We start from the raw sequence: 14,557 nt of genomic DNA on the forward strand, positions 1-14,557 counted from the left end.
TATCTTGTTCCAGTCCAATCCTTCTTCCCAATGGTAATGACTAGTTTGTTCTCTGTACTGTGAGTCTGTTTCTGTTTTGTTATATTCGTTCTTTTGTTTTGTTTTTTGGATACCACATATAAGTAAAAAGACAGAATTTTGCCTTTCTGTGTTTGACTTATTTCACTAAACATAATACCTTCCAGGTCCATACCCGTTGTTGTAAATGGCAAAATTGCATTCTTTTTTATGGCTAAGTAATATTCCATTGTGTATATATATTACATATATAGGTATATATATCTCGCATTATCTCTATGCATTCATCTGTTCATGAACACTTAGTTGCTCCCATGTTTTGTCTTGGCTATTGTAAATAATGCTATGAACACTGGGGTTCAATGTTTTCAAATTTGTGTTTTTGTTTCCTTCAGATATATACCTAGGAGTGAATATTTCTGGATCATATGGTAATTTTATTTTTAATTTTTTAATATAAATGGTAAGAGTGGGCATCCTCGTCTTGTTCCTGATTTTAGAGGAAAAGCATTCAGCTGAAAAAAGAAAATCTAGGTTAAATGTATTTCTCTCTTTCTCTCCCCTATCTTTTTTGTATAATTATGGGTATTATTTCCACTAGACTCTAAATTCTGTGAGTGCAGAATAAACCTACTTCACTCTCTGTAGTAAACCCGGAACGTAGCATGGTACTTGGCACAGAATAGGCACTAAAAAGTGTTTGCTGAATACATGTTATGGAAAGAAGGAATCCTAGAGTTGGTCTGGACAAAAGAAGAAAAGGTGATGAAATAAAAAGGTGATAAGAGGAATCAAAGACTTAAAATTATTTATCAAGAAAGATAAATCAAATAAAAAATCATTTGCTGGACATACTACCCAAAGCAATCTACAGATTTAATGTGATCCCTATCAAATTACCCATGGCATTTTTCACAGAACTAGAACAAATAATCTAAAATTCATATGGAACCACAGAAGACCCAGAATTGCCAAAGCAATCCTGAAGAAAAAGAACAAAGCAGGAGGCATAACCCTCCCAGACTTCAGACAATACTACAAAGCTAACTAATCAAAACAGTGTGGTACTGGCACAAAAACAAGACATATGGATCAATGGAACAGGATAGAGAGCCCAGAAATAAACCCACACACTGATGGTCAGTTAATCTTCAACAAAAGAGGCAAGAATATACAATTGGAAAAAGACAGTCTCTTCAGCAAGTGGTGTTGGGAAAGTCGAACAGCCACATGTAAATCAATGAAGTTAGAACATGCCCTCACACCATATACAAAAATAAACTAAAAATAGCTCAAAGACTTAAACATAAGACATGACAGCATAAAACGCCTAAAAGAGCTCATAGGCAAAACATTCTCTGACATGAATCATACCAATGTTTTCTTAGGTCAGTCTCCCAAGGCAATAGAAATAAAAACAAAAATAAACAAATGGGACCTAATCAAACTTACAAGCTTTTGAACAGCAAAGGAACCACAAACAAAACAAAAAGACAACCTACAGAATGGGAGAAAATATTTGCAAACGATGTGAGCAATAAGGGCTTAATTTCTATAATATAGAAACAGCTCATACAACTCAACAACAAAAAAACAAAAAATCCAATCGAAAAATGGGCAGAGACCTAAATAGACATTTCTCCAAAGAAGACATACAGATGGCCAATAGGCACATGAAAAGATGTTCAACATCACTAATTATTAGAGAAATGCAAATCAAAACTACAATGAGGTACCACCTCACCCAGGTCAGGATGGCCATCATTAAAAAGTCTACAAATAACAAATGCTGGAGAGGCTGTGGAGAAAAGGGAACCCTCCCACACTGTTGATGGGAATGTAGCTTGGTCCAGCCACTATGAAAAACAGTATGGAGGTTCCTCAGAAAACTAAAAATAGAATTACCATATGATCCAACAATCCCACTCCTGGGCATATATCCAGACAAAACTATAATTCAAAAAGATACATGTACCCCTATGTTCATAGCAACACTATTCACAGTAGCCAAGACATGGAAACAACCTAAATGTCCACTGACAGCTGAATGGATAAAGAAGATGTGGTACATATATACAATGGAATACTACTCAGCCATAAAAAGGAACAAAATAATGCCATTTGCAGCAACGTGGATGCAACTAGAGATTATCATACTAAGTGAAGTTAAGTCAGAAAGAGAAAACAAATACCATATGATATCACTTATATGTGGAATCTAAAATATGACACAAATGAACCTATCTATCTATGAAACAGAATCATGGAAGAGAACTGACTGGGGGTTGCCAAGGGGGAGGGCATTGGGGGAGGGATGGAGTAGAAGGCGGGGGTTAGCAGATGTAAGAATTTATACATAGAATGGATAAACAACTAAGTTCTACTGTATAGCAGAGAGAACTATATACAATATCCTATGATAAGCCATAATGGAAAAGAATGTATTAAAAAAAAGAACATGTATGTATGTATAACTGAATTACTTTGCTGTACAGCAGTAATTAACACAATATTGTAAATGAACAATTAAAAAAATCACCTGAAACTAGTGCTACAAAATGATTGCTAAAAAATGAAATTGAAGAATCCTCATAGATAACAATCTTTAATATTGAGATTTTTTTCCTATGAATTGTTCCAAATGGGTAGGAACTAAATTCCATTAGTCCAAGCAAGGATACTTCCTTAGGAGTCAGTAGAAGATATTGAATGTATAAATTAATGGTTTTGAGGAGCACTTAAGCATGGCAAACTATACTATCAGATGATTACAATATATATTAACTATATTCACATTCAGAATGTGTTGATTTCAAAGAGTATAACACACAAATGTTATCTGGTAATATTTACCATTCTTTAAAATCTAGGGAAATAGAGTTGTGAAGGATGAGAAGAGTGTCAGCTTTCAAAAAAATTAATACAAGACACATGCATTCTGCATAAACTATTTATGTTAAGAAGCAACTCAGTCTTAATTTTAATATTACTTAAGCTCAGCTGTGAAATTTTAAATTCCTAAATTTAGATTTCTAAACTCTTCTGGCAAAATTTGTCTTCTTTGGGGGTTATTAAATCCATTAACCTTGCAAAGGGAAGGTTAAAAGGACTTCTGTAGGCTACAATCTCACAGCATGAAAGTGAACAGGCAGAAGCCTGAGTGAACTGCTGGTGGGGTTCAAGGAAAGGCTTACACTAGCAGATGATCAGTTCTGTTCTTGCTAAAATTTGGCAAAGAATTACACCGTGATTTCTTCAGATGACAGCATCATAATTCATTTAGCTCTCCCCCTACTTTTTCACAAAAAGGCCAAAACCCCACAGGAAATGTGAGCACTGACATTTTCTACCCAGGATCAAAAACTGACTATTTTGCCAGAAATTGAAAACAATATAGCTAAAACAGTAAATACATAGCAATGTGTTGAAAGAAATAGGCTGCTGGACTGGCCAGTGACACAATCCATCATTTCTATTTTAACTTGTGATACATAGAAAGGTTAAAAAAAAACAAAGATAAATATACGTTTGGACTGGCAGATTTCCATGCAAATATAATGAAAACCAAATAAATTTTAAAGAATCTCTTTGCATTAATTTACGGATTATGACCTAAAGATTTACACTAAAACACTGTGCCTTTAAGGCAAGTTTGATTATACATTTCTATCTGATTTCCAGGCAGTTAAAAGCTAGCTTAAGGGCCATCTAGAAGGCATGATTTCTTTTCTTTCCACAAAATGCTAAAGCTTCTTTATCATTCTGTATTCAGTCATGAATTCAGCTGCACAAGCCAAATGTAAAGATTTTATGGGGTGATCTATCATGCGAATTCGTGAACAAGAATACAAACCTACTCATGCAGTCACTAAGAGTGATTTCCATTTTTATGAATGAAAAAGAATCTTGTATAAACATTGTTTATTTAAAGTTTTAAATAAAGAAAGATGCAAAACAAAATGGGAGCATTTTGTTTTATATGTCAATATCTTACAAGAGGGCAAAGTAAGGAATCTGGCTCACATGATTCCCAAGACAGCAGTATCTCCTTTGCATTAAGTACGTAAATGAGATTTACGGCCACTGACCTAATCTTAGATGCCAAAATGTACAGTAGGAACAGCCTTCTGAAAAGCTTAATTTAAAATTATGATGTTAACAAAAGCACTTTAGGAAGCAGACAACACACCCGGCATACATGCACACAATCTAAGATACATGACTACAGAAAGAAGCCATGGTTATGTGCACAAAGCTTTAGAATACATTTCAGAGATAATTCAAACACACAGGTTTTACTTTTTTTCCCTATCACCTTGATGTTTATGAATTTCCAAATAAATACATTATCACTAGACAGTTGATTTTCATCACTAAAGATCACTTAATACCAGATATTCACTGATTCTGGTTTGGGGAAGGCTTAGAATTTAAATAAATAAATAAACCTGTTAATTGTTTTTCTGAATTTTAAAAGCAGTTTCTTTACTCACTAAGTACTAACTAAATTAGCACCTTGTAGAGAAGAAAAGGCTTGAGCTGCTGCAACTATAACACTTTCTTCACTGAATGAGAGAAAGGTGGCTATGATGCCGCTAATCCACTGGTAACCACTTGGAGATTTTCCTGAACTCATTGATTTTTGACCTGAAAAAGACAAAAAAGAAAGAATAAGAAAGAAAGAAAAAAAAAACAGTAAATGAAACCTATAATGACAGATGTCAAATCAACACTTTCCTAATATAGTTCCATAAAACAGAACTCCTGGGAGGAAAATAACATCCTGCAGAATAAAAGTTAAGTTAAAGAAACACATTCTTTCCCTTATCACTGGGTTTTAACAAGTGAATTATGCATAGTTAGAGGAGGTAAACATATAGTAACAAATGTTTTTCAAATGATTTCAAAAGTTTTTAACTTTTAAATATAGAGTTGAAGCTCTGAAATGTATTAATACATTTCAGGTATACATAAATATATCATCCCTGAAACAGATAAATTATGCTACTATGTAACTTGTGCATAGGGTTAAAAAGATTTTTAAAGAGTACCATTAAAAAATTGAAGTTAAAATGCAGGATTAAAAAGAACACTGGGTTTTATAATTTATCTGTACGTTCAATTCTAAATTCCTGTCTTAGTTCAGACTGTCCCAAAAGAGGGTCTAAAATAAGAACTTGGATGTAGGTAACTTATTTGGGAGGTAAATCACAAAAAGCTGACTGAGAAGGCATGGAGAGCAAGACAGGAGAGGAAAAGCCAACAATGCTATTGAGTGGGTTAATGATCTGAACAACCAAGGATCAATTCTACTGGGAATTCTCTGAGGAGCTCTGTAGAAGGTGGCTCAGATTGCTCATCTGAAGGATATCAGGCTGGTGTATTTATTCACAATATCCTGTCCCCCATTAGTTGAACGCTGCTGCAAGTGCCAATATCTCCCTCACTCTTCCACGCTTCCTTGGCACAAGGGCTGAGTAAGCTCCCTTGGCTTCAGAGGCAGCCCTGAGGCAGAAGAATGGAGAAATGCATATCCCAAGTTTTGGTAGAACATCGTTAGTGTGCCCAGAACTATTTGGCAGTGCGCGACAGCATGTGACAAGGGCACCAAAAACCTGTGCCTCAGATGCCAGGTCACCTACAAAAGTTATCACTGCATTACTTTGAATCAGCTCACAAGATGGAGATTAGTAAGACTCTTCATAAATCTAAAGTTGTTTTTGTTTTTGTTTGTTTGTTTGTTTGTTTTTGCGGAGCACAGGCTCCGGACGCGCAGGCTCAGCGGCCATGGCTCACGGGCCCAGCCACTCCGCAGCATGCGGGATCCTCCCGGCCCCGGGCACGAACCAGTGTTCCCTGCATCGGCAGGCGGACTCTCAACCACTGCGCCACAGGGGAAGCCCCAAATCTAAAGTTTTTACATTCTAAAATACATTATTATTCCTAATTTTAGAAATCTGAAAACAATCTAATTTATAAAAATGATTTATGTGTTCGTATAACCAATACAATTTCCTTTTTTTTGGTGTGTGAGTGTGTGTGTGCTTTCAGAAGAAATTCATGTTTAAACTAGGCAAAAGGATAAATTTGAAGTTTAAAGAAAAAGAAGCCAGTGATGCTAAAAGACAGAAAAAGAAAGTATCACCTAAATAGGTATTATGACAACTAATTTTCACATTGTTTCTATACTACTAAATTATTTAAATGTAAAATAATATAATTTGATCAGTTTTATTCTTTTTTATCTCAGTAAAGAACAATCTGGTTTGGATTAACTCCACATTTTTCAACTAGCTGCTTCAGCATCATGAACAAACACATTGTCTTAATTGTAGTTTTTTTTTTAAAGGCCATATATCATAGTGGTTAAAATTGCTCAGGCCTTGGGGTCAGATGCTTATGTTTGAATTGTCTCCCTGCAACTTACCAGCTGTGCAAGATGATAATAGTTATATATTTAGAGTTATATATTTAGTAATTAGTATATAGTATAATTGGCATATAGTTATATATTTAGTAATTAGTAATTTAGGGTTAAATTATATGATACGTATGAAGCCCTCCGAAAAGTGTCCATCTCATAATAACTGCTCCGTTACATTACAGATTATTATTATTATGTATTGCTAATAATCTACAAAAGTTAGGAGGTAAAAAGTCATTAACAGTAAGTTTGTAATTATGTGTGCATTCATATACAATTATACTACAAAGCAATACAGGAGAAAAAGACTGAGTAAAACATAAACTCACTATTTTGTAGAAGGGGAGTCAATGATTTCCAGATGAGAGGTGGAGTTTCATTTTGGTCTTCTTCCTCTTTGAGAGCAAGGATGTTATCCTCATTACAGTTCACCTCACATGAGCAGTTACCCATAAACAGCCTGTCTGAGGATGTCAAATGCTAAGAATAAAATTAGTGAGCAGAATAAGAAATGATGAATCAGGAAGCTAAAAAAAAAGATGAAATTGGATAGATAAATGCAGCTTACATTTACTCAAGAAAAAAGGAAAAGCAAGAAGTTTATCCATTAATAGGAAAACGCAATATCTGAAAATGGCAAACAGTAGATATTGGTGACACAATGTGGTCAATGACCAATGTGGAATAATAGATTACAATCACACAAATGACTGGTGTATTACAATCATGCAAAGGAGCAAAAGCATTATAATAAAATAGCATAGAGTTAGGTTGTGAATTGCTCAAAGAAAAGGAAAAAACATAATGAAGCTATTAAAGGCAAAAGGGAGGAAGTAAAAAAGCATCAATTAAAAACATTTAAAAAGTTTTAAATTCCAGTAGGAAAAAAGGTTGATCATGCAGTGGCAGGCCAGCATTAGAAAGTCATATGTTAGCACAATTACTATATAAGTTCAATTAAATAAATAAACATATAAACTAATACCATAGTCTAAAGTAGGACACAGTAATACAAATAAAAAAGCACTGAGCATACCTTTAGGAAACTAAATTTATGTTCAATCTGGGATAAATTTGTTATTGCATATTGGCACAATGGATCTAAATTACTATAGGTATCTAATGGGCATCAAATAGGTTTCTTCAAGTTTCCTAATTTTGAATCTAAAAATAGAATAGAGAGGAATACTTTTTTGAGATTCTGTAATTGCAGCTCGAAAAGAAACATCACTTTTTTTTAAAGATGAGAACTAAGGTTACATTAAAGAACAACTTTCATCAACTAATCCCAACAAACTATGCATTGAATTTCTAGTTTGGTTTAAAATAGGGAGACATACATAAAATATATCTTGAAGGTAAATTTGTATTTCACAATAGAAAATAAAGTACATTTTCTCCCAGTTTTTTTTTTTTTTTTTTTTTTTTTTTTTTTTTTTTTTTTTTTTTTTTTTTTTTTTTTTTTTTTTTGCGGTATGCGGGCCTCTCACTGTTGTGGCCTCTCCCATTGCGGGGCACAGGCTCCGGACGCACAGGCCCAGCGGCCATGGCTCACGGGCTTAGTTGCTCCGCGGCATGTGGGATCTTCCCGGACCAGGGCACGAACCCGTGTCTCCTGCATCGGCAGGCGGATTCTCAACCACTGCGCCACCAGGGAAGCCCTCTCCCAGTTTTTAAAAGTTGTTTCCAAGCGGTTTTTAAAACTGAGTTTTCATATTAAAACACAGTGTTCTTATGTGGGTTTTCATAATATGAACCTGAGAAAAAATGTTGAATGTTTTTCTGTAAAACTAACCAATAAACTTTAGAAAAGTCAAATTATTCATGCTCATCTGGTCTGTTTTTTTTTCAATAATTTTAAATGGAGGTTCAGTAATTCCATGGTTTATCTGATTTCTTTCCTTCAGATACAGGCAGATGAGAGGGCAACTTAGTCCAGTATTCCTGCCAGCCAGCTTTAACATTTATCTACTCAAGGCTAATCTCATTCACCTATACTTTCACCCACTTCTTATCCTCACTGGATAATACTGAAGAAAATTCCAGATATCATAACATCTCATCTGTATGTATTTCAGTAAGTAAATATGCAGAACTATTTTTTTCTTTATAAATATAAGTACTATACAATTATCACACCTAAAAGATAATTCTTCAATATCATCAATTATTTGGTCAATGTTCCTATCAAAATTTGATGAAATACAACAAAATGTAAGATATCTTAACAAATAGTACAATAAATGGTCAAAGCAAAATCCATACCCAATCTGTAGATGTGTCTTAATTTTTAAAATACATTTGGTAATTAACTGAATGTTGTTTTCACATGAATTATTATCAAGTAAAATTCTTAAGTATCCATTATTATTTAATTTAAAGTCTCCATTAAGCACTACAGGATTTTGACCTTAAGATTCAGTACTTGCCAATGAGTTATCTCCAATGTGTTCACTTTTTTTTTTTTTGAACAATCACCCTAACTTTTATTTGTACATGCACACAAACTGACATGGGATAATGCTACTTCTATGCCCACCACACAAAAGTACATGACGTCTTTCTGGATATATTGCTGCCTCATTTTCTATTATATACTGCCTTATGTTCCAACAACTACTTTATCTATAGTAGCAATGAATAGGTAAGGCCCTGGACTACTTTAAATCAATCACTCATCCTTTGACAGATTTAAAAAGTTGGCTAATTCACTTCAACTTAATAAATATTTATTGAGTGCCTAATAAATGCTAGGCTTCACGATGTTATACGTACTGTTATGTGAGCAATCAATAGGCAAGAAATGATCTCCCCTCTCATCAAGTTTACAATCTAGTCTAGTAGGAAAACTGTAAAAATATGCCAAAGCAATGCCCGTGTAACCTATTTCTAAAATTAGGAAATGTGATATTAAAAAAAATCCCTAACAACATTTGTTTCTCATCTGAAAAATGTGATTTTACTAAGAAAAAAAATGAGGAGAGGCAAAAAGCTTTGCATATAGGAGGCCGTTCAATTAATAGTAATGGGACTAAACTAATTAACCTAGGTTTTTTCTGGATAAGGCATTCATTACTTTTCCTGTTTAATAACAGTTAGCTGTGTTAAAGATGGGTTAAACAACTCCAGTAATTAAACCTGAAGTAATCTATTAAGATAAGTTTGAAACATCAAGTCTATGTTTTCTTATTAGATAAGCAAGATTAGATAGAGGTTTATGATTACTACTGATGATAAAGAGAAGCCAACTGAAGGCAGAACTGTAAGCATATACACTAAGCTCAAAGAGGATATATAAATTGCCAATCCTAAACTCATTAAAAATTGCTCTCTTTCTTTAGAAAAATATTTGCTCCAGGCTGAAAGCCCCATTATATGCAATGGAACTGAACCTTCACTTATAATTAAGGTTGGGTCAAAAGTCTAAACCAGAAATTCAAAATACACATAAATACTTGACCCGAATAAGGAAAATAAGTCTCCAGTTAAGTGAAAGCTGTATGTTTGAAAGTTCTCAGGAGACTCAATTACTACCCCCCATTCTTTTAGGAAACATAATTCAGGAGAGGCTTAAAAGGAAGTTAAAAACATGCTAGATTCCTAAAGAATTTATATTCTCTCCTTAGATATTCACTTATTTAGGCAAATAAATGACCAAGTGATAGAAACTGAATTGACGAAAAGAAGCAATTAAATAGTATATGAAAGAATACATTGTATAATATTTTCCTACATGTGGACCATGGTCTAAATTATAAATGAAATAAGAAGGATATTACTGGAGTATATAATTCTGTTCTGAACTTTATTTGGTTACAAAAAAGGTGTGAAATTATTTATGTATTATGTCACAGTTAAAGAATGTGCAAAAATATAGGCAGATATCAGTTCCTATTTTATTTCAAACTGAACTTGAACTACCTTTGGACCTAATCCAGGGAAACTACTTTTAAAACAGAGAAGCTTATTTTTGAAGTGACTTTAATCTTTTGTCTTTAGTAAATTATTAGAAAAAAGAGCCGTTTTTGAGAAGAAAATGTTTTTTTATATGGTTGACTTGGATCAACCACCCATACACTCACACACACATATAAGACAATCAACAGAGACTGTCAAATATGTAGCTGCAAAGTATCATACTAGATAGCATCTGCTTAATAAGGATAGATTTCTTGATATAATGTGGCACCTAACATACTAACATTCATTGTGAAAATACTATCAGTCAAATAACAATTTAAACATTTTCTATGATTAAACTAGCCATTTTCTAATTGATATTATTAAATATTACTATGATTATTTAATATTACCATTATTAAATATTAGCTAATTTCCAATATTTGAGACTGACCTACTTTTGGGGGGTACTGCATTAACCATTATTTCTTCTTGAGACATTTTTTTTCCTATTCTGTCCACAACTACTTTACTGCTTCCAAGGACTTACTTTGATTCCTCATCCCACTTTTAATATATTGAAAAGGACAAATATAACAATTAAAGCATCATACTAAAAAAAATATTCTTCTGTTTTCTCACAAAAATTCTGTATTTGCAACAGATTGAGAAGTTTCCCTCTACCTTTAACATGGAAGTAAAAACTGTATCTTTAGATTATAAACTATTAACATATTTTTAAAAGATTATTATGTAATTTTAGCACAAATAAGGAAAATTTAGAAGCAAAAAATATAGAATTCCTTCCTAACAAATTATTTTCCATGTTTCTTCTTGTCCTTTTTTACAGGTGCATAAATTTTACACATCTACATTCATATTATAGGCACAATTATACTTTTATCATTTAAAGATATATAATATGCAATTATCAATGTCATATACCCTGTAAAATAAATACTGTCAATGGATATATACTATTCCAATGAGTTAATGTGTTATAATTTAACTACTCTAGTACACAGAAAAAAGGCAAGTGTGTTCATACTTAAAATACTTAGAAGTGTACTTGGTATATAGTAAGTTCTACTTAGTGCTGGCTTTCATTATCATTATTATGTTATCATGCTATTATTATTGTAATTATCATTTTTCTTAGAGTACAGGAAAAAAATGAAACTTGAAAAGAATAAAGTGAGATATAAAATATTCAAATTAAATTGATATGTATATATTCTTATGAAATCCAAGGGAATCAACTAAAAAGATACTAGAAATAATAAAACTTTTGTAAGCTAGCTCTACAAAAAGAATCTATAAAGAAAACAGAAGCTTTCTTTATGCAAAAAATAACTCATTAAAAAACATAGTGGAATAAAATCATAATTATATCTAACATTTGTTAAGTGCCAGGCACTGTTGTGAATATTTTAAATTTACTGTATTTACTAATCTAACCTTCAAGACCACATTATGAGGTATATGATACCATATTTCATCAAATCTAAGACATCACTGTTAAGACTTACATCATAATTTCAAAGATGTTAAAAAATGGAAAAAAATGTGCCCTAGAATCACTAAGATACAGTATTATCATTCCTATTTTATAGAAGAAACTGAAAGGAGAGGTTAGAAAATTTGCTCAAGGTTACTCAACATAAAAGTGGAAGCACTTGAACTTTTTCTTGTTATACATAAATAAAACCATTTTTCTAAATTTACCTTGTATCCAGAAACCTTACAAAACTTAATTCTAAGGATGTGTCTATAGATCTGCTCTACATTTTCTACTTATAAAGTCATAATCTGCAAACAGTGATAACTTTATTTCTCCCTTTCCCTAACTTATACATTTATTTATTTTTCTTACCTTCCCCACTGGCTGAACAAAAGTGGTGATTTTAGGCACCCTTATCCTGTCCTTAAACTCAAATGAAAAGATTTCATCATTTCACACTTAGGTATGATGTTTTCTCTATCTATTGCAGATGATCATATGTTTTTGTCTTTGTTATTCTTTTAATATGGTGAATTCATTAACTGATTTTCAGCTGTTAAATCAGCCTTGCATTCATGGAATAACCCAACTTGGTCATGGTGTATTATTCATTTTATATATCACAAGTTTAATTTGATAATATTTTGTGAAGGATTTTTAAACCTATGTTCATGACGGAGATTGATTTACAATTTTCCTACCTCTTAATTTCAGTATCATTTTATTATTTCCAAGTATATTTAAAAAAAATTAGACTCATGAGTCTAATGCAAACCAGTATTAAATATCAAAACTGGTTAATGTCCTACAGGGCAGTAATACTGTAACTTTTGGGGTTATCTTTTTCTATTTCACAGAAATAATTCACATCCCTACTGGACAAAAATCTATATATTAATTAGTAACTTCATAGATTCTAGGCTTTAATCAGTAAATAGTAAGTTTATAAGTAATAAGTAATAAATTAAAGTTTATTTCCTAGAGAATAAATGCTCCTTGAGTGGGCTTTTCAGCAACACTCCAGAATAACATTGAAAGGACATATAGTCAGTCATCCTTCCCAAAACATTTTCAAAAAAAATGTCAATTATATGTAACAGAATGTAGATACTAACCTCATAAAATGAGTCCCCTCTTCTGTTTTCTTGAAAGGTTTCTGTATGAAGGAATCATAATGATGTCTTCCTGTTAAGATTTCTGGGACTGATTATTTGTGCCTTCATTCCTTTTATCTCTATCAGTGTTGCCACAGATTATCAAGTTTAATCATTTCTGAGAACCACTTCTCTGTGTTATGTTCATATTCTATTTAATTAATTTCTTTTTAAACTTTATTATTTGTTTCTTTGGGTTAAATTTCTATTCTTTAACTTATGATTATTGCTTAACTCATTGATTTTTTTGCCATTCTTCTTATACTATATATGTACATATTTGAGGCTATAAATTTCATTGGAAACACTGCTTTAATGTTATTTCACAATTTTGATATGTCAAATTTTTCATTAGCAATTTGTTCAAAACATTACTAATTTCACTTGGGGTTTATTCTTTGTGCCATGAGTTATTTAGAAATCTGTTTAATTTCCACATATTTATAAATTTTCTAGCTATCTTTTTTATTGTGATTAAAGACAAGTAACATAAAATTTACCATCTTCACCATCTTTAAATGTGTTGTACAGTAGTGTTAAATACATGCACCTTGTTGTGTAACATATCTCTAGAACCTTTTCACTTTGCAAAATGGAAACTCTGTACCCACTGAACAATTCTGCTTTCCTCCCCTACCCCCAGTCCCTGACATCCAACATTCTACTTCTTGTTTCTATAAGTTTGTGTACTTTAGATAGTTCACATAAGTGGAATCATGCAGCATTTGTCTTTTTGTGACTAGCTTATTTCATGTAGTATAATGTCCTCAAGGCTCATCTATGTTATTCATATGACGGAATTTCCTTCTTTTTTAAAGAAGATAAATATTCCATCATATGTATATACCAATTTTTGTTATCTGTTCATCTGTTGATGAACATTTAGGTTGTTCCCACATCTCAACTACTGTGAATAATGCTACAATGAATGCAGGAGTGCAAATTTCTTTTTAAGATCCTGATTTTAATTATTTTGGATAGATACCCAGATGTTGGATTGCTGGGCATATGGTAGGTCTATTTTTAATACTTTGAGGAAACTCAATACTTTCTTACATAGCTGCTGCACCATTTTACATGCCCAGCAAGAGTGCACAAAAGTTACAATTTCCTTGCATCTTCACCAACATTTGGTATTTTTTTGATAGTGGCTATCCTAATGGATGTGAATTGATATCTCATTGCAGTTTTTATTTGCATATCTTTGATAACTAGTGATGAGGAGCATTTTTTCTTCTGTTTGCCATTTGTAGATCTTCTTTGGAGAGATGTCTATTCAAGTCCTTTGCCCATATTTAAATTGGATTATTCTTATTGTTACTGTTGAGTTGTAGGTGTTTTTATATATTCTGAATACTGGTATGGTTTGCAAATATTTTCCCTCATACTGTAGCTTGTATTCTGTTGACTGATTCCATTGCTGTGCAGAAGTTTTTAAGTCTGATGTTGTCCTATTTGTTTCATATTCTTGCTTTTGTTGCCTGTGCTTTTGGTATCATATCCAAGAAATCACTGCCAAATGCAATGTGATGAAGCTTTTCCCCTATGTTTTCTCTAGGA

The 14,557-nt window shown here is 32.5% G+C and overlaps 1 protein-coding gene across 3 annotated transcripts in view; it reads right to left on the minus strand.

Moving 5' to 3' along the window:
• DPH6 (diphthamine biosynthesis 6) overlaps positions 1-14,557 on the minus strand; it is a 346,492-nt gene that overhangs the window by 143,738 nt on the left and 188,197 nt on the right. For all 3 annotated transcript variants that reach the window (XM_067028913.1, XM_067028915.1, XM_067028914.1), the window contains exons 9-10: positions 6,772-6,922; positions 4,534-4,665 (exon numbers count right to left, since the gene is read on the minus strand). In XM_067028913.1, the coding sequence (XP_066885014.1) occupies positions 4,534-4,665; positions 6,772-6,922 (283 nt within the window). The remainder of the gene's footprint in view (positions 1-4,533; positions 4,666-6,771; positions 6,923-14,557) is intronic.

The sequence above is a fragment of the Kogia breviceps genome, chromosome 3 (assembly GCF_026419965.1).
Source record: "Kogia breviceps isolate mKogBre1 chromosome 3, mKogBre1 haplotype 1, whole genome shotgun sequence".
NCBI classification, from domain to species: Eukaryota; Metazoa; Chordata; class Mammalia; order Artiodactyla; family Physeteridae; genus Kogia; species Kogia breviceps.